At 28.6% G+C, this 27,813-nt stretch overlaps 2 protein-coding genes across 6 annotated transcripts in view; both read right to left on the reverse strand.

The window, feature by feature from the left end:
* Ccn (cellular communication network factor protein Ccn) overlaps positions 1 to 27,813 on the reverse strand; it is a 304,598-nt gene that overhangs the window by 38,879 nt on the left and 237,906 nt on the right. The gene's annotated exons all lie outside the window — the stretch shown is intronic.
* LOC107164775 (uncharacterized) lies at positions 20,895 to 24,798 on the reverse strand. Its single transcript, XM_015512721.2, has 5 exons — positions 24,559 to 24,798; positions 22,221 to 22,344; positions 21,966 to 22,144; positions 21,416 to 21,877; positions 20,895 to 21,345 (listed from the first exon to the last, which is right to left on the reverse strand). The coding sequence occupies exons 1-5, from the start codon at positions 24,650 to 24,652 to the stop codon at positions 21,080 to 21,082; spliced, it is 1,125 nt and encodes a 374-aa protein (XP_015368207.2). The 5' UTR covers positions 24,653 to 24,798; the 3' UTR covers positions 20,895 to 21,079.

The raw sequence follows: 27,813 nt of genomic DNA on the forward strand, positions 1-27,813 counted from the left end.
TTTTAAACTTCTAGCTTTATGTTTTTCTAAAACCGTATATTTTAATTTTTTTCCGCGTATGAAATAATAATTATTCCAATAGTTATTGGTGAAACCATTATCAATTTTTGATTTTCAGACGGTGATATATAATAAAAAATGAATAAATAAAACCATTTTTTCATGAATTTTGCGAGATAAAGCTCCTCAAATTATTGGTGATCTTTACTATTTTTCCAATAATTTTAAATACCAGGAGCTAGTGATAAATTCGATATTGTTGAATCCAAGGTAACAAATTATATGGTAAAATTGGCAAATGGGTGTGATAGGACATTCAATTGATCTGGTATAATGTATAACAGTTATCAATATTATTACCGATTAGGACGAATGTTATCAAATTTATCAGTTATAGCTCCTGGACTTTACAAATGAAGAAATAGTATAAACAATGTTGCATTTACTGGATGTATCACTTCTTTCAACTATTAATACGGTAATACTTTGAGCCTTTGAGGAGCCGTATCTCGCAAACCAATCAACGAAAAATTAAAATATTAATGCGGAAATTCATAATTAAAATGGTTATATTAATTTGTGATATGCTTATTATATGTTACCATTTGAAAATCAAAAATTGATATTTCTAGAAAAACATACACCTATAGAAGTTAAAAAAAAAATAATTTAAAAAAAGGTAATTCTTTTCAAGATAATTAGTCTATTCACTTAAATGGATCACCCTGTGTATCTTTTTAAATTAATATGTATTCCAGAGTTAAAGTTAAATCAAAAGTTTTGAAATTAATATAGTAAGGAGACAAAATGTGGTATGGTATACACAAAGAACAATTTATATTTTAAAGTACCTATGCAGCATACCTATAGACACAACGTACCGGCGCGTCATGAATGCCAATTTATTGAAGCAATTAAAGTGTGTTTATTTAAATTCTTGTAGGTATCTATATCATATAATCGATTACTTCAAAATCAGCAAATAACGGCCTCACGCGATCGCTGACGATTTTATTTTTGTAGGATACATTTATAAATATTATAATAATATACAATTTTGTTTATTCATGTTTATGATTATCTCTGTCGCTGATAAATGGGTTAGTTGGAGTCCATGTCGTTGTATTTGTAGGTAGACGGTTTTATGATTTTATTTTGAAAATGTGTTTGTGTTTCATGAACGTGATTTGGTTGTTTGACCGCATCATCCGGCCAAATCCTTATGATAAGCTTAAAAAGTACTGACAGCTGTCTATAAAAATAATTATAATTCGAAAATACACCGATAGGGGACGGAAAATACACATATTTTTCTTATCACGTTGGATATTTGTATATTTTATAAATATCTACGTAGAGAATTCTAAATTAAATGCGTTCACCGTCCCAAAACTACCTAATTACCGTTATAAAGGAACAACCTTGTAGTATTGTGTGTCGAATTCGACCACGAATAACCATCTAGCGCAATGCAGTAGATTATAAGCGAATTTGGCCGAGTCAATTACATGCTTTGAATTTATACTATATTATATAATACAATAGCGACATATTATAGTCTTATTTGTATCGACTATAATAATATTATATCATGATGGAACATATAGTATAGTTATTAGTTTATAGCTTTATTGTCAGTTATAAATAGCCAATAGGTACTTATTACTTATATACAATTGAATTATTTTTATTTTGTCGAAAGCTATAAAATTATATTATATTTATTCCGGCTTTTGGCTCACAGAAAATTATCACAATAATATTTTATTAGGTATTAATTGGTATTACCCGCGAGTCATGGGCCTTGACTAAATAAATAGGGATTAACACAAAAAAACAGTGTTCATCTGGTTTGCGCACATTCCCACTATTCTATACACAAAATCATTGCCCGTAGTTGTCCGCATTTCGTTGGTCGCCAATGTTGATAGAATAAAATGAAGCGGAAAAATTACACGATGATGGACGAGGCAAGGGTGGTATGCGCATCACAAAGTTATGATTATACATACCTATTTATTTAGTCATGGGTCGTATTACCACAATGTTAGCTGCGCTAATTAGCATGATCGAAATCTAGCTTATAAGATCAGAGGTATAGTTAATTATTATGTGTTATTAATTATGCCTATAATTTCCATTAATAATTATATTATTATTCATTTAATATAACATCATGCATTTTCTTTCGTTTTAATATACTTTTTTTAGAAACTGTCCCATAATTTTTTTTTTTTACAAAAATGTATTTAAATGAATTGACTTAAGTTAACTTAAATTTTTAATCACCTGTTTTGTTTTTATTGCCAATTTGAAACAACTCAATTTATTTAATCCATTACACCGTTTCACCGTAAAATTAACTACGTCAACGTTTAAATTTAATTATTTTTGGTAGCCGTCTTGTACAGTTGTACCTATTAAATCTGTAAGAATACAGCGTGATAGCGATTGACAAATACATCTTTCAAATGTCATAATATACGCGTGAACCACAGTTTATCAGACGTGAAAATTTTACCAGATTTTTAACCATTTATTAGTGAATTTAGTTTTTTGTACTTAAACTGTATACTTCAATGGTCACGAAAAGAGTCAGATGAGTCCCCATCACAAATTTAGCATTTTAAACGAAACGTTAATGGAAACATTTTTTTGGTGGGGAAAAAAAAAAAGGCGTATAGCCCTATACGGTATAGGAGTAAAATATTTTTATCGGAATGCTAATAGTCAAGCTTAGATAAAACACGACAAATCGACTTGAAACAAACACTGGACGAGACCTTATTGTGTATATGTATGCGTGACTGTATAAAAACTATAAAACAACGTGACGTTTGTGGTTATACACACACCTATATATTATATAGTATAATAATATATATATAATATATATAAATATATTATACTGTTTATAAAAAAAAGAAAATAATACTCTAACCAATGCATTAAGGGTGGTGGGACTCGCGTCAAATTAATTTATTAATTTATTATTAAAATTGTGATGCGATCGACGCGAACAGAAGAAACATGACGAGACGTGAAAACGATAATTTTGTATATCGATGACTGTAATTATGTGTTGTTATTATGCGATGAATCATCCGGTTTACATTAATTTTACATGCTGGTCATGTATTTAAAGATATTTTTAGAGAGTAAAATTATGAATTCTCGCTATTTTTTCTACCGAAAGTTATTTCAAATTATTGGAAACAAAATTCCATCGTTCAAGATCTAACAATATCCGGTAAATTTATTGTGTATACTCCCGAACCGTCGGCGACGTGTCTGTACATTATTATCAGATTAATTATTAATCGCCGCGGTCCGATAAAATATTTCTAAGACGAGAATCCGACAGGGCATAACATAATTATATTATATGTATATATTAACGTGCAAGAATATAGGTACTGTCGCGTATTATAACAATGTTATTAATTATTACGACACGAGCAAATTATAAAGGAGCGGATCGCGACGTCGATTACCTATACTGTTATACTCGCGTTGTGGTTACTCTGGGCGGGTGGCGGGTGACGAGCCGGTGACTGGGATTTCGAAGGGGGGGGGGAGGAGATTGAGGGTTAAGTGACTTTGGTTTTTATACGTGTGCCTATCCCTAGTATGTTCTACGGCTGCATCCGAGTTCCGTCCCGAGAACCTTTTTTTATACCAATTCCGTCCCTGTTAAAAAAAAGGTATATACCAATTCCGTCCCAGTTAGAAAAAGGTATATACTAATTCCGTCCTTAATAATTTTCATAATTTAGTCGTAATAATTAATATAAAAATTGTTATAAAATGCATACAAAAAATATAAGTATTCATATTATTAATACATTTTCATAATTTATTGGTCATAATGTTATATACATTTATAATAATAATTAAAAATTCAGTAAATACTAAATAGTCAAAGTATATATACGTCATATTTATAGTAAAAAAACATACATTTTTACAAATTTGTAATTGGATTGAATTTATAGGATATTTTTTTTACAAATTCCAATCGTGATATTTGACCTGAACTGTATTCATACATTTTTTCTTTAATAAAATCTTCTTTAGCTAATATGGGTTTTCTTCGTTTTATACTGCTTCTTAATTTGATGTAGGAATCTTGTTGAACATATTTTAAAGCTTCTATAAACTGATAAATATTTGGGTGGGCATGATAAAACATTCCATTGAATTTAGAATGGAATGATTCACAGTTATTTGTGGTACGTAAAGTACTATGTGAAAATTCAGCCCATATACGAGGTGGAAAAGTAGATTCAGGTGAAATATAATTATCAACCAAGTAATCCAAAAATAAATCTATTTTTTCATCAACTGGTTTGATTCCCATTAGATCAGAAGCAAAAAAATCACCTACTTCGTCTGGTGTTAAAAATGGCAATCCAAATATGTACTTTAAAAATCTACCAATCTCAGAATTATCATTTCTAAAAAAAGTGGACAATTTAAGATCTTGAATTTTACGCCACCATGATTGCCCTAAGTGAAATCGACATCCTCTTAAATTTATCTCTGGCCAAACTGCATAAACAGCAGTATGTATAGCACTTTCAAAATCTGCGTAAATGGTTTGTGGTGTAAATTGTAACTGGAGCTTATCACATTCTGCACATAAAAATTTAAACGCATGTTCATACGTGTTTTTTGCTTTGTTTGGCAGTAAAAAAAATACTAGTGGAATAAAACTGTTTGGTTCTTTTAATCCATGAATAGTAAAAAATTGTGTAAATTGTTTTGGGCAACATTTAAAGGTTCCATCAACATAAATAGTACTAATTTTGCTTAAATGAGATAAGTTTGTATTGCAAGTAAACATAATAATGTGTGTAATTGGATCATTCATAATTAAAAATTTTTCGTCATTATTAGTATGTATCGTAATTTGTTTCAATAGTTCATGAACGTCTTCAATGGTTGTGGGTAATTTTGATAATATGGATGACCTAGCACGATGTATATTTTTTCTAATTAAGTCTATATCATTAGAGGTAATAGTATTAATATCATGATTAGAAAGTTCTTTATGAATAAGTTTAGCTGGTTTTTCACAAATATCATCAACAGCTTTTCTTTTTAATTTATTATTAAGTTTTTGACGATTTAAATTAGTTTCTTCGGTTTTATCATGGCTGTGGTCTAAATTTTCAAAGACAATTTCTTTTTTTGAACCTGTTGAATGGTGTTTAACAATTATTAATTGTTTTTATTGAGGTATTTTAGAAAAAAATCATATATCTGCATATTTACAAGTTTAATGAATATTTGGTGAATATTTTAGTGATTTTAAGAAAATATTAGCATTATATTTTAAGCATTAAAGAACCTAAATATCCACTCTTTAATTATTATAAATTTAGTTATCTTACCAATTTTTATATATGCTTTGCATTGTTTTCGAATGCACTTCCATCGTTCAATATCGTTATTCAGCTCTTTGTGAAAACAAAATTTAAATTCATTTTTAATAATTAACATTTTACCTTTTTCACTGTACATATATTGTAGACTATCCATTTTTAATATATATTAACGAAGCACGGACACGCACAAATAACGACTGAAAAGTTTATTTAGTTCAATAACTGAAATCATATTATCTTTATTTCTTAATAATATGATATTATTAAATTCGATTATTTTGTGCGGTAACTGATATCATATTATCTTTATATCTAAATAATGTGATATTGTTAAATTCGATTTGACACGGGACGGAATTGGTATATCCGTCAAAAAAACCCTGGACGGAACTAGTATATCTAAAAATTCAATTTTTATAATTGGGACGGAACTCGGATGCAGCCTGTTCTACAACGTGGTTGGTAAAGGTATGTACCTATATATAGTTGACTCGTCCCGCGTACATAATTCCTCCGACATAACTGCTAATATTCACTCCACTCTAAGTCTCTAAATAATAATATACGGTGTTATGACGTAACCCAGGTAAGTGCATTGTGTTATAGTGTTATGTGTATTAATATTATTATGTACGAGACTAACCCACTATATATATGTGGCTATATTCATACGCAATAATAATGATATATTAACTCCGATGTACCTATACGTATATATTATATATATATAAATATTATTATAGTGTGATCGAACAACCCCGCTCACCCCGGTCGGATGTACGTCCCTGAATAATCCGATATTGTCGCGAGAACCCTTATATTATAATGTTATTCTATGTGCACCGTGTAAAATAATCGTCGTTGTTTTAACGGCGGCAGCGTCTACTCGTATATTTATATACTTATATTTATATATAATATAGTATATGTAAATAAATTTCTATTATGTACTTTACCTACGTCGTGCACTTTATATTATGTACCCGCGGTGTGTACGATATCATAAAATGTGGGCGAAGCGATATTAATCGGTTTCGAAGTGCAGTGTGGCGGTTTTGTCATTATTATAACTGTCTTCCGTTAAACGGCTACAACATATTATAGTTTTGCTGGTATCCTATAATCTGTGCACTGTTATAGTGTTACATATTTTATTATATAGTATGTGTATGCACCAAAGAAGATATTATTAATTATATAAATTAAGTTGATAACTTCATACGTGACGTCACCGTCGGGTTTGAATCCAGTATCTTTAGATATATTCTGAAGACTATTTTGATCATTTCATGGTGCAGTGCAGTGACGTGCCCAGGATTTTGTTCTGCGAGTCGTTTTAATTTTTTTAATAATAATATATATTTTTTATTTTATAAAACAAATGAGTTAAACGAAATAAGAAAGTCAATCTGTAATTGGTTAGAACTTCCAAAACCAGTTTTTCAACCTTTTTCCATCACTGCACATTATTTCTAACCAATATTTAACCGTAACGGGGGGTGGAGCACATTTGGCATTGGCTTGTATAATATGTTTGATAAATACATTTTTTTTAATTATTAGGGTATTGGCTTTCATTATATTAATACAAAAAGTTGCATATTAGTAAATTACTATACCAAATGATTTAAAATGGTATGCTTATTTAGGTTAGCATATAGTTAACTCATATAAAATCATATTTTAATTTATTAAAAATATGAAATTTATTGGTATTATGAAAAAACAGAGAAATATTACATTACGATAATGTATAAGATATAAAAATCTAGTCTTAATAAGAAATTTGGGACTTTCCCTCCATTATAAGTTTCCACCATAATAAAATAGTTATCAAACACACCCTCAAATCAGAGTAAGAGAATCTTTAAACATTTTTTAACTTATTACCGAAATTATGAATAAGCATATTAATAATCAGGATATTTCACGATACACACATATTGAGGCTTTAAGGCACACACGTTGAGAAATTCTGATATAATGGCTTACCCACTTACATATTATACCGTCAATATTTAAACATATATCATGTATTATGCTTTAAAAACAGTAATATACTGAAATATTATGCACGGTAACATGTTTTGGACTTGGCTAATGTGCTTAACTTTATATATTTTGTATTCTCTGAAACATCCGAGGAATCGAAAAAATTCCACCTGCATCAAATTTCCTACCTATACCTACACAGATGTTAGTTCTATACACAAATTTTCATTGACCAAAACCTCCCCCCTTCATGTTACAGTAATATAATGTAATCTAATAGCTTCCCAACTCCATCCAGCAATCTAATTATATATTACAGTGTTCAAATTTAATTTAAAATGTCAAGCACATAGTTCATACCTAAGCGGTATTAACTTGAAAAGTTGTATAAAATATATATTGTATAAAATGATTGAACATCGAATTACCTGCCGTTCAGGCATGGCTTATAATATGTCCTTATGCATAAATAACTTCTTTTTCTTCGCCTTTACTCCCAACTATTTGGGGCCAGCCATTCGGGTCCTCAATTTCCACTTGCTACGATCCTCAGCATCGTCCTCACAAACACCAGGGACCAATCATTCTCATATCGCACTCTATAACTTCAAACCATATCTTTTTCGGTCTTTATTTTCGTCTTTTTCCATCCACACTCATGTTCTTCGTCACTGAAACTGACCCAGTTTTTTTCTCTTCTTAAAAAATGTCCTAGCAGTCTCAAACCTATTTTCACGCAATTTGTCAACTATTGGAGCCACTTCTTTACTACCTCTTACATAATAATTTCTTATTCTGTCCTCTCTCGTCACACCACTCATTCACCTTAACATTTTTACCTCTGCACCATTCATTTTCCTCTCCATCGTTTTATCTATCTTTCAGTCTATAGTTCAAGTCCTCCAGATTCTCTTAAACCAATACTATATTATCCGCAAACAACATGCACCATGATACCTTGTATACTTTTTGCAATTTTGTCTATTTCTAAAGAAAAAAAGTAAGGATGCATTGCTGAACCTTGGTGCACTCTAACTTCAACCCTAAACTCCTCAGTTTCATCAACAAGGCTTTTGACCCTTGTGTTCGCTCCTTCTTACATTTTCTAAATTATATTTACATACGCTTTTGGAAACTCTTTCTTCATCAATGCCTATTTAAAAACCTCTTTAGGAACTCTGTCGTAGGCCTTCTCTACATCAATAACATCCTTTTTTTTTTCTTTATACGTTTCCATCACTAGTATTACACAAAATATCGGCTCCATAGTCGACTTTCCGGGCATAAAATCTAACTGATTTTTGAAATCAATGTCTCACCTCTTATCCTTAAATCAATTACCTTTTCCCAAATATTCATAGTGTGACTCATAAGTTTTATTCCTCTATAGTTTCCACATTTCTGTACATCTTTTTCTTTGAAAATTGGTATCACATAACTCTTTCTTCAAGCGTCTCGAGTTTTTACTTCGACTAATGAAATGTTGAAGAACTTTGTTAACTACTCTACTCTTAATATCCCAAGCACTTTCCAAGCTTCTTCTGGTATTTTATATAGAACTACTACTTCCTATTTTTCATTTTTCTAACTACCCTCCAGATTTCTTCCTCTCTTATTAAATTGACCATACCTAAGTTCACTTCAAATTGATCTACTTTCTCACTTGAAAATTTCTCATTTAACAATTTTTCAAAATACCTTTTCCATCTATTCATTATCTCCTTGTCATTTATAAACACCTTTATATCTTCGTCTCTTATGTACCTTACATTTAGTACATCTCTGGTTTGTTTTTCTCTACTTTAAGCTAACTTGTAAACTTCAATTTCCCCTTCTCTTGTTCCTAATCTCTCATGCAACTCATCATATTAATCTAATTTTGTTTTACTTACTGATTTTTTGCTACCTTACTCACATTTATATACTCAAACAAATCCTATCTTCTCCTAAATTTTTGCCAAACTTTAAACTGGGATTTTTTCTTTGAAATTATGGCTTGCACTTTATTTTCCCACCACCGTCCACTATGTTTGTTTATCTTCTGGCATTTTACCTCGGTTTTCACCTAACACTTCCTTAGCCATACTTCTAATATTGTCCGATACACATTCTCAAACTTCGATTATACTCATTTTTACATTCATTATACCAATCTCTTTCATCTTCTGTGTAAATACTTTTTAATTCTTATAACATAATTTCCACCTCCTAATTCTTGCTTCCTTCTTTACTTTTTCTCTTCTGGTTGCCTCCTTTTTATTCCAACAGATGTCCATAAATTTAAGTCTATCCTGTGTTCTAACACTTTCTCCTGGAATTAATTTGCAATCCTTACACTGTTTCGCATTACTTCTTCTCACCATAAAGTAATCTATTTGAGACTTATTCCTTCGACTTTTAAAGGTAACATAATGTTCTTCTCTCTTCCTAAAATACGTGTTCACAATGGCAAAATCATACGCTGTAGCGAGATCAAGTACTTTTCCTCCTGCATCATTTCTGAGACCAAATTCATACCCTCCATGTACTTTATCGTAGCCAGTTCTATCAAAGTCTACATGACGACCATTTATATCACTACCAATTGCAATTTTCTCCACTACTGATATACTCTGTATTACTTCATCCATCGCCCTCAAAAACTCTTCTTTCTGACTTTCCTCAGATCTTATTTTTGCAACACATGCACTAACTATATTCTATACCTTTTTTTCACCATAATTTTCACTACAATTATTTTATCACTTTTCCTAAAAACCTCTACTACTTTTCCTTTCATGTCTTTATCTAATATTATTTATACACCATTCCTTGTATTTGTTTTTCCTGAGTAAAGTATTTGGCACCCTTCACCAATTTCCCTTGCTTTTTCTCCCTTCTACTCTGTTTCTTGCACAAAACAGAGATTCATATTTCTCCTCCTCAGAACTTCTGTTAATTTAGATATTTAAATCATTTTAATTGGTCCTTAACTCTACGAACATGGCCAGTTGACTTGTATATCTCCAGATTTTGAGACCTTTAATAATAATTACACCTATAGCTAGATTGCGGAACATTTGTTGCGGTTCTATACATTATTAATCCCTCAAAATATAATATGTGATTTTTCATTCTAATTTATTTCCCAATCATATAAATCCTGCGTAGAAATTTTGATTTCGAATAGTATATCCAATATAGGTTTAACCTCTTCTTGTCAGACTTAATTGATTCCCATACACCGAATGCACAAATTCTGGTACTTACGTGTTACAATATTATGTTAACTATTAATAACGGATTAACGGACAGTGACGGATTTATTTCTTTGACGGAATACGACGTACGTCGCTAAAGTCATGCGCGATTGATCATCTGAACATTATCGAATACTTACGTTCAAGATCGAAAGACAAGCGTATGCATGCTTACCCGCCTGCTCTGTGTATCAGTATACGTAATACGTGTGGGTGTGTGGCGTACGATGATAAGGATATAATATATGTTATAGATAGGTAGTTTACGGAGGGGTGAGCGCTAATTGCCCGAATGTACGCGAAACACATCTGCTGCTGGCTGCTGTCGATCACGAGATTATTTATTATATTATATATTGTATGTCTACTCTCCCCCCTATCATCCCACTAGGTACTGATCTGAGACGATTTTGTTTTGCCATGCCATTAGAGCGGGTAACTCTTTTCTAAAGATTCCTTGACATTACGTCATGTTACCCGTGTGTATACATAAGCCCAAATGCTGCTTCGTAGATGTGTTTGTGCATAATATTGTATACAGAGCGCAACAGAGACAATCAAAAACTGTAATAAATTAACTGCACCATAATTTTTGTTCTAATCAATATTTGCAAATGTTATTTATTTAACTATTACCATTTTAAATAGAAATTAATAATTAAATTTACTTTTAAAATATAGATTGGAAAAAAAGTTATGGTTATAATTTTACTTTTTAGTTTTTTTCTGTCACACTCTGTATACAAGTAGAAACACGTGCCTTCGTAATATTGTTTGTTTTGTCACGGCAAACACCAAACTATTTCCTGCCACCTCACTGAGACGTGTCGACGATTACATTATATCTTATTATTATTATTGTTACATTTTAAGGATGACGACAGACGTCAGAGACTCGTAGAGAACCACCGTTGTCACCATCGTCATCCTGAGATTATAATATTATATCCGCGTGTAGTGTACAGTATACACATATGAATATATCAGTGCAAAAAAAAATCAAGCACATACATTTGTTTATGTTGAGTGGGAAAAAGGATGGTCTCTATAGTATGCTTTTCGTATTCAGTCTATGGCGTATCATGACAATATAGATGTATTAAAAAAATATGAAAGAAATGTTTGTATTGAACATTTTTGTTGAAGCATAAATTGATTTGTTGTAAAACCTTTTAATTCATTTAGTTTATTTTGTTCAGTTTTTGCTATTTTGGTGTATCGAAGAATATGCAAACCGAGTATGATTAATTATTATGGTTCTATTGGTAAACCGTGTCGACACGTCACATAGTTAGTGTTTCAGTGATGAGTTGGCTAAAAATGTTGTCCCAAAGAATTACCCTGTTATTATTAGCTCACCTAATATATTATAATCAGTTAACAATAATTTTCCTTAAAGAACCTTTTTCTTTTTTTTAGAAACCGTCTTATCTATAATTTAATATAATATACATTTAAATCTTTTTCTGGTGAGTTGTAAACGAAATCAAGCCTATTTGAATATAGTATTCACTATAGTAGTGAGTAGTGACAATGAAAATTTAAATATTTTGAACTTAAAAGATATAAATATTTATTTTTAACCTTGCCAATAAAGCAAAAAAATATTATATTATTAAAATATTATCAAATAATTTGTAATCCAGGTACATTGGATCAGAGTTTTTATACCAGGATCGATCTATCGGGAAGTTTCTCGGCATACCTTTGGGCCAATCCGCCGTTGAATTTTTTTTAAATCGAAAAAAGCTTGCAAAACTAAAAATATATATTCAATTTTTTTTCTGCATTTTCAGTCATGTTGTATTACAATATTATGAATAACGTGTATTATAATTTAATAATTGATAACTAATAACGATTACATTATTATAACTAATAGTTGTTACATTCTTTTATATAGGTACAAGATAAGGTAAGTAGTTTCTCTATAATGACAAGTATTAAGCCTCTTTATACGTACTATTATTTAATTTCAACGTGTAATTATTTTATAATAGTAGTTATAACAACTCTTTATTTTAAGAATCATGTCAAAAAAGTAATTAAAGGTTACAACATGTTTTGAATTACAACTTCTACACTAAATATTTAAAAAAAAATCATTTTATGAATATTTTTTTGGTGCGATCGTATTAGCGAGGTAAGTAGAGGATTTAAGTTGATTATTAGACAAAAAAAATATATAGGTACCTATATATTTAAGTCAGTTTTTTTTTTGATTTTTATAGTCTGTACGTCACCTAATAATTATAGACATATCTACGGAGTTTTAAATATTCTAAAATCAATTTTAAGGGTTTATGGCAGATGCAATAATTCGACTGTGACTGACATTTACATCTCCTATAGTCAATGGTTTATATAAACAACGATTATTTTATGACTTATAATATATTCATAAATTGCTGGACTATAACGTGAATTGTACGAACATACTCCATAAAATAAATTTAAATGTACCTATTTTCTCTATCCCAAAATAAATCTACTTTCCATATTATAGCGTGCCATCACCAAAATGATACCATTTCTACACCTTATTGTTGTGCATTTGATTAAAATGCTTTATTCCTGTAAACTGATTAAATATTATAATTTTCATCTTGATAGTTTATTTGTATTATTATTTGTAAAAATGTAATACTCAAATTAATATAATTACAGATATTTTAACTGTTAAAATTATAATTTATAATTTATTATAAATTTACTCACATTCCAAACAATGTTAAATTTATATTTACTGTGTTTTTTGTGTTTATTATATTAGACCTAAAGCCATTTATTTATATGTTTCATAATATTTTTTACATAACATTTTGTAAATTTTGCTATACAATGTTATTGCTCCTCAGGGTATTATTAACGAATAAATATGTAGAATGTCGATGTGTGAACTAAAATGTGAGTATAAGCATCTTGTATAATCCTACATGTCATGTTTGATGAAGATAATATCGTGATAAACTTACTGATAACTGATAAACGGCAGTATATAATAAAACAATATTTATTTTTTTTCAAATCTTTTTCCATAAATAATATAGTTAGAATTATTAAAGGTACAACTATGGGTATTTTTTTATTAAAAGAATATTTATAATCTGTATTATTATTTTCATCAAATTGTTAAATCGATAAATTATTTTCTTTTAATAAAATATTATTTATCATGTTATTAAAACAATAAAATAATAACAAACTTCAATTACACGAGGAAGGAGACCTGTGGGAGAACCCTCAGATTTTGCAGTTGGTATTTTACATTATATTTATATGTATAAGGCATATAGTTGAGCGTACATAATAATATATTATGTAAACAAACGCTAAATGTTCAACGATGATGAAAATAATTTAATCCGAAAATTAAAAAGAAGTATTTAATTATATTTGTAATATAAAATACATTAATTATGTGTATATATGTGTGTTTTTTTCGTAGGTAAATTTAACATACATCACAAGTAAAAATATTGCAGTTTTTTATTCTCATTCAACACATAAATATTTATATCAGAAGTGATGTTTTCATACATTTTTTATAAATATCTGTATTAATTTCTATTCACTTTTACTTTCAGTGATCTAGCGAATGAATTTTTTCAATTTGAAATTGTGGTTATGTTTAAAGTTTTGTAATTTTAAGATTTCATATTGTTATTGTGTAATAGTTGTATCTTCTAGATAATTTTATATACAATTCAAACTTTGAGCAATATTTTTTATTCGATTTGTATCTTATATGATATTTGTTATTTTTTTTTTTTATTGTTTTATGACCTATATTATTTGCTTTAATACATAAGTTTCTTTTCTTTAGCTATTTGTTAATTTGTTTTTCAACAATATTTCTTTATTTCATGATACAAAATATAGAAATATTTATTGTTAAAAAAGTAGACGTTGATAAAGTGGAAAAAAAACTCGTTTTGAAATCACCTTGAGTTTTGAAAGATGTATTTTGTCTGAAAATTTATGGAATCGATCGTGCGTCTCTTGCATTCCAATATTATTACATTTGACAGGGATAGGAAGTCACTAGCTATAGCCCCTTCGTATGAATCTCAGATTTATGGGCCCATGTCTTATTTGCATTTTAATACTACCGACAGGTAACTTTTGACCAAAGTATTTCTTATTTTCATAATAATAATTTATGTAAGTACGCAGAACAGTTGATTTATGTTTTTTTATTTTTTTGTTTGCCAATAATCATGAATTTGATCGGGTATCGCCAATTTATTGAGTCAACGAGGGTCAAAATGTGACTAGAACTAAGTACAAGAAAAATATGCATTTTTAGTTTTTGTTTTAATCAGACAATATATTGTATTTATTTTATTTTACTATTTAAAAACTTTCGTCCGTTAATATTTTGTGAAATTTTGAATTACACGAATAGTCACGAAATCATTCTAACTGAAAATTAATTAAATTAATTATATAAAGACTTGAAGGTGATATCATTGAGCTACCATTATAAGCTCTTTTTTTATCATCTTTTATTGTTATCCATCATTCAAAAATAATAATAATAATAATAATAATAATAATTACACAGTATAATATAATGATAACGAATACCTATATTTGATAAATATATTTTACATTTTTGTTTTTGATAACATTCCAGATGTCAATACAATATTACCTCACATTTTACTATTTTTTTATAACGATTTTTAATAAGCATAACGCTATAATATAATGATTCAACATGTATCGTGTTAATTACATTTTTTTTAAAACAAACATTTATTATTTGTATTTATTGATTTTAATTTGTCGATGACATGATTGACTTTAATTTAGGTAACACAAATTGATTTCGATAGTATTGTGAACATATATGTATAATTTAAACTTAAAAGTCTAAACTATAAATATTAATTATAAATATGGTGGTGGAATGTGATCTAGAAAATGTTGAAGTGAGACGACATAACATTTTGTGTAAAAGATCGTTGAGTTCATAACTAGAGAGCCTGAAAGTAGATGATTGTGAGAAAAATGATAAGTAGGAAATTATTTCTAGTACTGTTGTGGGTACTCAGAGAAATATGAAAAAGGTTATATCAGGATTATATAATATATAATATATATATTGAAGAATATTTAAAAAATCTATTCTTGCTTTTTATTATGTCTTATTAATTATGTCAAGTATTAGAAACTTATAACATTATACATGTCATAATATGTATTGTTTTTGTAAACGGCGATATCATAATAGATAATTGTCATTTTCTTCAACGCGTTTTATGAAAAAAAAAAATAATAATAAAAAAGTATATTAGATATTTTAAAACTTTAAAATTTTAAATACAACATTTATATATACATATCGTGTACCACATCTGCACCATTTCTGAAATCAATTACCTTTCGGTGGAATTAGGTCAGCCCATAGCTTGACTGATCTGACCAGTATTAAAAACTTGAGTGTAAATAATACTAAAATATTATACACAGTATACTATTTTTGAATGTGTAGGTACAATGTAATTTTTTTATATTACATATTTTAGGTAGGTGCCAAGTTACCAAGTTACCAATAATTATTAAAATATTATAAACATTTTATAACTTATTCCTATATTCACTTATAATATATATATATATATATATATATATATATATATATATTCACTTTATATATTTATATTATTATTATTGGTTGTATTGTTGTATATAAATGCCATCGATCCAGATGTTGGTGGTTTAAAAAACTATTTGAAGACAATTTTCAACAGTGAACAAAAGTGATATTTTATTTTGAATTAAGCAAAAATTATAAATGTGTACGAATCGTATTGACGTATAATAATGGCGTGAATATTTGCTCAGGTGTCAACAGTGTTATTAACTTCATTATGAAGCTATAAATGATGTCAGCTCTATTGATATGGACAGCATGTGTATTTTGTGCAAGTGTTCTTGTGGTCGTGGAAAATTTTTGTTTTTCAGACATGTGCATTTAATTATTTTGACTGACTTGGTCAACAAATCCTTAGATTATATTTTATGCATTGTGTAAGGTCAAAACATACTAGTCGAGTACCTCTTATGATCACTGAAATGAATTCAAAGAATTTTGCAGCATCTGCTTTTGTTTATAATAGCTATACAAGATACATAATGTCATTATAATGCACTGTAGTATATATTTCAGGATTTCGTAGTCCATCGACAATATAATTTGTTCATGAACCAATATATTCTAAAATTTGGCATGAAACTCTACTTTTTTTGATGCAGGTACACATAAATATCAGGTATGAACCAGATCATCAAGCAATGGCATAGTAAAGAATTTCGTATGGGCAGTCTTACAAAAAAAAAAAAAGCGGGTAAGTCGTGTATGTCGCTCTGCTGTACAGTAGGTTACAAGTGGGTTACTGTAATGGATGGAATTAAATTTGAATCACATGATATTATATCATTGTATACAAAAAACGATTCTGAGCGAAGACGGTTTATCTGTCTAGGATATATTATAGATTATTAAAAATTTTCAAATCTTAGATTTAAAAAGAAAATTTTTTATGAATTTCTAGTTTGAAATAATTTGCCAATTTTCGTGATTTTTACATATGTTGTCAAAATTCAAACTTTGAATGCTTGTAAAAAAAAAATTGTGACTATAAATTTCTTTTATTTTTCAATTGCTATTGTAAAAATATATAATGAGCCTTGTATTAAATTTTAAAATCTTAGATATAAAAGGAAAACTTTTTATGAATTTCTAGCATAAAATAATTTACGAATTTTCGTGATTTTTACATAATATGTTGTAAAAATTCAAACTTTGAATGCTTATAAAAAAAAATCGTGACTATGCATTTCTTTTATTTTTCAACTTCTATTGTAAAAATATGTTAGGAGCCTTGTATTAAATTTTCAAATCTTAGAATTAAAAAGAAAAACTTTTATGAATTTATATCTAAGATAATTTGAACATTGTCGTAATTTTTACGTATTTAGTCAAAATTTGAACTTTAAATGCTTATAAAAAAAAATCGTGCCTACGAATTTTTAATATTTTTTAACTTCTATTGTTACAATGTGTTAGAAGCCTTGTATTAAATTTTCAAGCTTTCTACCGAACAAATAAATTTTTATCGATATTTATAGAAAAAAAAACTAAAAAAGTTGAAAAATTAAAATGTCAGTAAACAGCTCAAAACAAATCTAAATATTTTTAAAATTTTATCAAATATTCAAAACGCCTATATAAACATTCAGTCAAAATTTCAAGTATCTGCGGTAATTTGTTTTAGAGTTACAACAAAATAAGGAAATCGTTAAAAGTGAAAATCCAATGTTGTAAAAATTTAAAATTCAAATGCTCATAAAAATTTAATTTGAATTTCAGGTGGAATTTTTATTTGTGATAATGATTGAAAAACTTGTAAGGAATCTTGTATTAAATTTTTAAATCTTAGATTTAAAAATAAAATTTTTTATGAATTTCTAGCTTAAAATAATTTGTGAATTTTCGTGATTTTTACGTATTTTGTCAAAATTCAAACTTTGAATGCTTATAAAAAAAAATTGAGACTACGAATTTCTTTTATTTTTCAACTGCTATTGTAACAATATGTTAAGAGCCTTTTATTAAATTTTCAAGCTTTTCTGCCTAACAAATAAATTATTATCGATATTAATTTTAAAAAAACTAATAATGATCGAAAATTTGAAATGCCTATGAATAGTTCAACTTAAGTCGAAATTTTTTGAAAATTGCATGGTGGATAGAATATACTTATATAAACATTAGGTGAAAATTTCATGTATCTATGGTCATTTGTTTTAAAGTTACATCAAAAACCAAAATCGATTTTGTCGAAAAATGAGTGTGCGTAAAATTTCTCGTTTTTCCCTTAATTTTTAGTTTGTTTTTCTCAATTATTTAGAAAAGTATTAAGAATTTTTTACTTTTGACCCCCCAAAGTACCAACTAGATTCACTTTCTGATCGAACGAGGTACTGAAGTCAAAAATCAAAGCATTTTTACTGCCCCAAAACGTGATGACAGACACAAAAAAAAAAAAACACACACACACATCATGGTAAAATCAATACATTCATCGCTCCGTTCAGAATCTAAAAATGTCTATTAAATATTTACTTTATTTAAACTTTTTGTTAAGTCATGTTGTTAATTGATTATGTAGCATATTATTTACAAAAAATGATTATTTATTTATTTATTATGATTACAATCTTTGGAGTCTTTATGAAACTGTTTCGTTTTTGACAAAAATAATAGTAAACGGTTTATTTGATATCAATTATCAGTGGCAACGAATGCATGTGCAAGAGACAAGTGTGGGGGTCACAATCGGTAGCGAGAGCTCTTACAAAGCCACCTGTATAAAACATGGACTACAAGCTACAAGCTACAAGATTTGACGACACCAAATACAACGACCGGTAGTGCTGAAAACATTCGGTGCCCAGTGCGAAGGACATTTTGGTAGCCGTCACCGGACCCCCCGTTGACCATGTCATTTTCAGTCCATTATAATGTCTCAGCCTCTAGTCAAAACTAAAAACGCACTGTTGAAATTGGTGAACGAAACTTTACTATGTCGTACGTTCTATGGTCGTTCAACAGTAACAACAAAGTATGTTGGTACGATCGTAATGGTGCTAATAGTATGTTATATTGTGTTTTATGAAAATGAAATCTTCGTTCTCTTAAAAGGAATTCATACCCCACATGTGTTGTGTCCGCCTTGCACACGTAAATTCAAAAGTGTATACTTAATGGTATCAGTTTTGATATAGGAGTGAATCGATCTATAGTAAAATTTAAAGTTAAGTTTATATTACCTAGATCAAGGTGGTTCAACCCGCGATCCCCGGAACCATTTTTTTTTTTGGCCCTTCTTAGGAGACATATTATATAATAATAATTTTGGTGTTATAAGTGTGATGAATTCGAAAAAAATATAAGGCCGTGGGAGTTAATGTGGTGGCGTTAGTAATCTATAGGTACTACATTATTGTTATAATATAATATAATCGTATTATTATTGTATTATATAATATAATATGATTCTTTTAAAATAAAGTACGGATCAATTTTTTTTTTGTGGGTCCAAAAGTGTTTACAAATGTGTAAATTGGTCCGCCAACTACAAAAGGTTGGACCACTCTGATCTAGGATCTCATTAAGGTTTTTATTGATATTAATATTTTTAAGTAAGTCATAACTGTACATTTTAAAATAATAATAATTTACTTGAAAATAATAGGAACATGGATATTACTTAATATTAGATAAGGACGTGATACTCATTGGTATAATTGTATAAGTTAGGCTCGTATAAACGAAGTGCCGTACCACAAATTTATTTATCTTGGTCGTGTGACAAACTAATCATTTTATCATAATAGGTAATAATATAAGAATGAATATTATAATTTATAAGAAGCACATACTTTTTATATTTTGGTGAAGTGACACTTCGGGTTTTCTTTGATTTAATTTTGTTAGCTATGTAACGAGCTGTGACTTTATCTATGAGTTTCTGGTAGTAATATAATAGTAATAGTGATAGAGCGCAACGGCGTAGTGCAAATTATATTAATAATAATCATAATCACTACTCATATGAATAATCCTTAAAGTAGGTCAAGCTCTAGAATTGTGTGATTTATGTTCAACGAATATTGCACTATCCATAACCGCGTAAGAGACATCCTGTTGTGTGACGCACGACATTCACGCGCGCCGTAATTACGTAGAATAGATAAAATTACTGGAGTAGGGACTAGGGATTCTTTATACGAGAGGAGCTCGTCGACGACACGATCATCAGACGAACTTACCAACGAATAGCCACTGGAAGCTGAATACTCAACACTAGAAGTCACATTTCGTTATTACCATTTAACTAATAAATTAATTGGACTTAGTTATTTTTTCATATTATTTAAATATTGGACTTGTAATAAATTGAGTATTTCTCAAAAACATCAAATGCCGATTTATTCCATTCAAGTTTCTTGACAATTCTAGAAGGGCTAGCTACAGCTACATAACATTTCAATATTTTTTTATTATAATTTATATAGTGAATTATATACAACAAATATATTATTAACGGTTGAAATAGCTAAAATAAATACAGTCAATGGTGGGGGGCCCCTTTAACTGACTATGTTACTGACGCCAGGCAACTTTTAACCAATATAATAACATACTCCGAAACGAAATTTATTTTAGCTCTGTGTACAATAAAATATACAAATGAAATCACATATTTTTGTCGTTTTATTTTTTGGTATATTTTATAATGATAACAGAGAAAATAATAAGTGACTAACAATCGTCAAAGATAATTTTAACTTTTAAATATTATTGGTTATACACAAATTTATCATTCTTCACTTAAAATATATATTAAATAAAATTGTGTATAATATGAATTGTCTGGTGTATTAAGCAGTTGTTGAAATCTCAAGTCTGGTATTCTGAATTGGCTGGTGATATCTGGTGATTATACCATATGACTTAAACATACTTTTAATTTTTATGTTTTTTTTTTTACCAGATTTTGGATCCCAATAATACACTACATTTTTGATACCAGATTTTAAAATAATTATGGCACATTTTACGCACGGAAAAACCGATACATATATGGTACAACCTTTTACATTTATAGAACTTTTATAAAACACAGCATTCATTTCAGCGTGGCATACTGAAAATATAATTAAGATTAACTGTACTACTTTATCAGAAAGACACGAATTCTAAATACGATTACATACCATACATAAATTTTTTTTTAAATTCCGATGGATCACTTTTACCCCATGGAAAGTCGTCATCGTTACATCCAGTAGGCATTCCATTATACCCTGTGCTTACAATTTTGTGGTCCGAGTCAACAATACAAGCACCGACTTGAGTTACAGGATCTTTACTACGTTGAGCTATCAAGTATGCTATAGTCATATAAAGATCATCGAAGCTTAATTTTTTTTCGTTAGGTTCTTTAAAATGAAGACGCGTCTGTTTTGGTGTGTGATTCCTGATTTTTATACCGGAAGCATCAAACATTTTTTTAGAAGCAAGATTTGGACGTGGCTCCAAATACACTACTTCTTTTATACCCGATTGAATAATAACTTTTGTTCTTTCATTACACGGATAGCGTGATACATATATGGTACAGTCTTGTACATTTATAGAGTTTTTATTTAAAATGGCATTCATTTCGGCAGAACATTCTGAAAATAAAAATGAGAACCAAACGTATTATTTTATCAGAATGACACGAATAGGCGCTATTAGGTAGTTAGAAACATTATTACTTACCACACATCCTCAGAAAATCAAAATCTAACCCAGGATCATGAATCAATTCGTTATATCCTATGCCTACGATTTTTTTGTCCATGTCAACAATACAAGCACCAACATCTGTACCAAAATTGGCTGTCAAAGATGCTATAGCCATAAAAAGATCATCCCAACTTAAATAATCTGTTCGCTTTCTGTACGAATAATACATTTTATATTAGGTACCAGAGTTTTTTAATTTATAAATGTATAGTTAGTCAATAATCGTACTCATTTAAAGATATTTCATTTTGTTTGATTTCACTAGTATTATTGGTCATAATATCATCATTTGAATCTGTAGTTTCATTAATTGAGTGTATTTGAGTTTCAGATTCATCAGCATTGTTTGTAACTATAAAATAATTTTATTAATTCATATTTTATATTGAGTGGTTACAAACAAAAATGTGGTATATTTTTGGAAAATTGATTTAAACATATATTTTATACTGAAAAATAGCTTTTTTTTTTAAAAAAAAGGCTTAAAAATGTGCTTTTTTCCAACACGTACTATTGCCATTGTAGAATATGTCAAAATGTATTATTGTCGTTTTGTCCCAAAACGGTGCTATTTCCCGTTTGTAGATTATGGCAGTCAAATTTTTTATTTAAACGTGTCAATGTCCCTCCCTCCGACATTTTTAAAAGTAGAAACATTGTAGTTGTTAATATAGTTCATTGACTATAATCGAACTAAGAATAATTTTACATGTACTATTTAAGTACATATTCATTATTTTACTGTACATAATCCTAATGAAACATAAAAATGGCTTTCCTGCAAAAAGATAAAAATGGCAATAGCACATTTTGGATTGTAACCTTTAACCACAAAATTTTTGTATACACTTAAAGACTATAATATTTAAAATATTTTTTGCAACTTTTGAAATGTCTACTTCTTTTAGCGGGCTAAGGGTATACGTATTGCACTATAAAAACTTTTGTTTAGCGTCATGGAATTCTGTGGTCTACGTGATGAAAACTGGATGGCGACCCGACGTGACTCTAACGACAATTTCCTATCAGTGGTCATCATAAATATATACCGGGGGTGTAGTGGCCGGGTGGATTAAGGCGTCGGTTCGAATACCGGTCATGGGCGGATTTCTTTCCAGCCGCCTCCCACCCAGGCATTGCAGAAACCTACGGGTGCCCATTCGAAATTCTGCAAAAAAAATCCACGAGTACCAAACCTTACCTAAGTCCTTTGTTGTCGAAGCCTCAACTCCCCCCCCAAAAAAAAAAAAAAATAAAATAAAAAAATTAAAAAATACATGCCGATGCTGTAGCGCGGAGTGGGGAGCAATGAGTGAAAAGAGACTATTGAGAGGCAGATACAAAGAGAAAGCAAATATCAGTTGTACTAATATAATATTAAATAAGAAATAAAAATAAAAAATACTTATGAAAATGTTTGAAAATTAGTATAAAAATTATTTTAGAAATGTATGGTCTAGGTCAATTGACATCATCTTATGGGTGTTATGTTAATTTAAAAATCAAAAAAAATCTTACTTTAAATTTGCTTCTCAACAAACTATTTTTACCTGTGATATTTGAGTTGCATTGAACGATTAATATTTTTGCTATTTTTCAAAAAAGAAACATTCACACAATGATTTAAAATCGAAAAAAGCAGACAAAAACTAATACAGGTAATTTCTATTTATTTATTTTTAACATTTATCTAATTAACTAATAAATTGATTTCATATTATTATGATATTTTGATTTTCCACCATCAATGGCATAATATGTATTATACTATTATGTTCATTTTTTATTTAAATTTAAATTTTATATATTTGTGATAAACAAACATCTATTGTTTTCTGAAATAAACAAAGATTTGTTATAAATACTATTGAACGAATAAACAAGTTAATTACATCAATAATTAATTACATACATTATAAAATATATTTATGCTTAATAGATGATTCGTAAGTAAATTGTTCAAGATTAAAAACCATTTTAGAAGATTGATGTACGAATATAATATTTAAAAAAAATCATTGATTTGCTGACCACTGCAATAACAGTATATAATACAGTAGAATTTACAGGTTAATGATCGAGTTTATTTCTTATCTTTTTAGATCAGAAAGATTAAAATACTTACGCATGTTTATTATATTAATTATTTTAACTGAAATTAATCCAAATTTAGTCTTGGTACTTGGAAAAAAGATTCTAAAGAATCTAAAATCTTATAGTTATCAGGATCTTTATTATTTATTAAATTGTTTGTATGTGCTGCTCAAAATAAATAGATGTTTCACTCCAAGTACAAATATACGGTATACTAAATTTTGATTAATTTCAGTTAAAATAATTCACATAATATATAAAGTTAAATAAGAAGTAGTCACTTCTGTCAGCACTCCCCAAGTGGCTCATACTTTTCTTATGAACATTTTTCGGATAATATGTTAATTCTAAGTAAAAATGTTTAGCGGCTTTAATCGATGTTTAAAATATTTTTTAGCATAATTTAGTAAAACGTTATGAGGAGGATTTTTACTTGTAAAACCAAAAACATTGCATTCTTCAGAAAACTTACGATAGTCATTAATATGTGTTGGTCTACTTCTAGAAGACGAAGCACCTCTATTTCGTTCGTTAATGGTGTCATCATTTTCTAAACAGCGTTTCATTGTAAAAAAAAATATACAATTAATTTAACTGCAACTTATAATAATATGAAGAACGGAATAAAAATAAACCACAAGTAAAACTTAACTGCACTGGTCAACTGCAGTAACAATACTGATTACTGGCTATGAATGCAATGACTGTCGGTGGTTTAATGGGCAATATAATATGTAAATGTTATATTAATTGAAAAAAATAATTTCAACGAAGTATGACTGTTATCACGTATACGAGTACATGTTAACATGTACTTAATAAATACATGTAGGTATTTCCATTTTTCGTCACTGTTGCATATTCAGCATTTTAATATATGATATTACACCTATACTGTTTATACTAACAATAATCATATGTATCATATTACGATTGGTGGGGACTGTCCATCGGTTATTAGCGAGTAGAAATATATTGTACGTCATTACGATTTATACTGTTAACAATAAATGTCTATATAATACGTTAATGTTATTATTTATATTTATAATACATAACAGTCACTATATAGATAACGACTGTTGAGTTAAAATATAAACAAAGCTGTGATTTACAAAACGTGTTCCAACCAACACCATTCCCCCACACAGTACCATTCAGGCTATTGCCCTTGGTATTTGAAGCCTTAAATCCAATTTAAAAAAATCCGCGATTTTTCATCATTTTCTTGGGACAAGAAATCTTAAAAGATATACCAGTATATAATAATGACATGCATTATTATAAATTTAGAGCCCGGATTTATATGCAATAAAATCTATAAAATATGAAAATGTACCTATATAGAAATATACAAAATCATTTTTTATTTTTTTACAAATTGATAAACTATATAGTTTCAAGTAAAAATATTATACAAAATCTAAATATATGTATAAAAAGTTTATTAAGAAAAAATGCAAAATAACATTTTTTGATGACATGTACACTGTACAGTATATGTGTAAATATACTGCTATTTAATGTAGTCGTGTGTAATTATGAATTTACCTCTAGAAAATCCAATTTTTTTTTTGTTATTCATCGATAACATATCGATGTATTATGGGTTATTTACGATAACTGTATAGGTATTAGTACATACGTAAAAACAATTATTTTAATAAATAAACAAAGATGGAACTATAATGATTATTGTTGTTATTATTATCATTATTGTAGAATATTCAAAATGTATACAACTATCAAGAAGTATGCAATTAATATTATGCATTTCCATTCAAATAGGCAAAAATATACAAAAAAATGTATTATAGAATATACACATTATGAAACATTGACATTTATGATCTAAATTGTATGATTATTTATCATTTTTATATAAACCCGGGCCCTAGTTATAATGTTTTGCATCTTGTATAGTTATTAAAAAATAACAACAAATGTTGCGGGCTTAAATCATATAATACTATAGATGGAGCTACAGTGTGTTATTTTTGTTGCTGATATTAGCAACGAGTAGTTAGCAAGCTGATATTAGGTATTCGATATGCGCATGCGCGATGCAACTCGTTAGGTTTTGACCGTAAACAAGGTCGAGACAATATTATAACATGTGAATAAATAATGACGTAGTGCATCGAGCATTCGCGTAAGTGCATATCAAATACCTAATATCCAGTCTCGTCGCTAATATTGACAATATTTTTTTGTATTTATATTATAGCTACGCTGTGGCTTTATCCATAGTATATGATCTAAGGTTGCGGGCTATAAATTATTTAAATCCATTTATTCAACATCCTGAATAGATGAGAATAATACATGACTAGTAGATTATGACCTTTTACAATAATACATAAAATATGATCTATGTAATATTAAAAAAATTATTGAAGAAGTCACAAATTTATGATCAATAAAAATAGTTAAATGTACATGTTTAGAAAACATTTAGCATCTTTCTAATTCGGCAAAACCATTATTTATAGTTAGGAAGACATTTTACGTTACTATGAAAACAAAAACCTTGCACGACTACAAGGATGCTTGTAAAAATACATGTGCCATCCATATCAAAGGAACTCAGATTACAGCATTTTAGCAAAAAGTATCACAGCCATGACACCTGAGAATTTTTACGCCACACACGTCGATACGACTTGTACACTTTTATAATTTTTTCTTCATTTAAAATAAACTATCACTGGATCACTATTTCAAACATTTTTCAACTAATTATTTGAAAACCAACAATATATATGCATGAACATAAATGGTACCATATCTTTTTCAATGAGATATGACAGCCTAATATCGTATTTTTCTGTGATATTACATAATATATTTAATATCCGTGTGACAGTGCTCCCACAAAACGACGGATATTGGCTTCATATTTTACTATAACAAATCAGTAATTGCTAATAACTTAATTATTATTATGTCAATGACAAGCTTACAATCATTTTTCAAATAAATTAATTTAAGATCTCATTTTCTATTTAATAGTTTTCCACTGTTAAGTAATATATATAATTTTAGTGAGCTAGTACAAATGTCGTACAGTGTGTGGCCATCTGTCATAATCCATTTTACACAGTATACATAATATATATTACATATACATATTTTATTATTATACATATTACATATATTATAATATGCATATCGGTATGATAATAATACACCATCGTTCTAGCTATTTCAATATAATATTAACACGCGTTTGAATAATAATTACAACCGCTCATGCTAGAATCGCGATAGCTCAATAATAAATATATGCAGAGTGATGTACGTGTAGACAAATTATATGTATATGACTATATTATGAGTCATAGGAAATGAGAGAGCTGGTGAAACAACTGCTTGTCGGATGGACAGTAGACAGACGTAGATTCAGAGTCTTCACTAAATACTTTTATAATGTTTTGAGTAATTTTTAAAATTTACTAAAAATTACTACAAATATTTATCAATAAATGTACCTTAGCTAAAAAAGTCCCAAATAAAAATCTCCAAGAAAAAAAGTCTCGGGAAAAAAGTCTTGGAGGAAAAGGTTTATAAGACTTGGAATGTTTTAAATAGCACTTAAATAATCACTCTGTATAATTGATTAGTTTTTTGTGAAAAATACGTTGATAAAAATATAAAATTTACTATTCATATACCATATCTAAATCTAATATATACCTTATTTTAGTGTTGAAAACCATAAATAAAA

This window comes from Diuraphis noxia, unplaced genomic scaffold, assembly GCF_037042655.1.
Source record: "Diuraphis noxia isolate RWA-SAM2 unplaced genomic scaffold, SU_Dnox_SAM2 contig0003, whole genome shotgun sequence".
Lineage (NCBI taxonomy): Eukaryota > Metazoa > Arthropoda > Insecta > Hemiptera > Aphididae > Diuraphis > Diuraphis noxia.

Bases quoted from the DNA above. Each gene is read 5' to 3' on its own strand.
- LOC107164775 (XM_015512721.2), bottom strand. From the start codon at position 24,652: ATGAAACGCTGTTTAGAAAATGATGACACCATTAACGAACGAAATAGA. The intron at 22,345-24,558 runs GTAAGTTTTCTG...ATTATTTTATAG, and splicing joins AACACATATTAATGACTATC to TTACAAACAATGCTGATGAA. The intron at 22,145-22,220 runs GTACGATTATTG...TTATTCGTACAG, and splicing joins AATGAAATATCTTTAAATGA to AAAGCGAACAGATTATTTAA.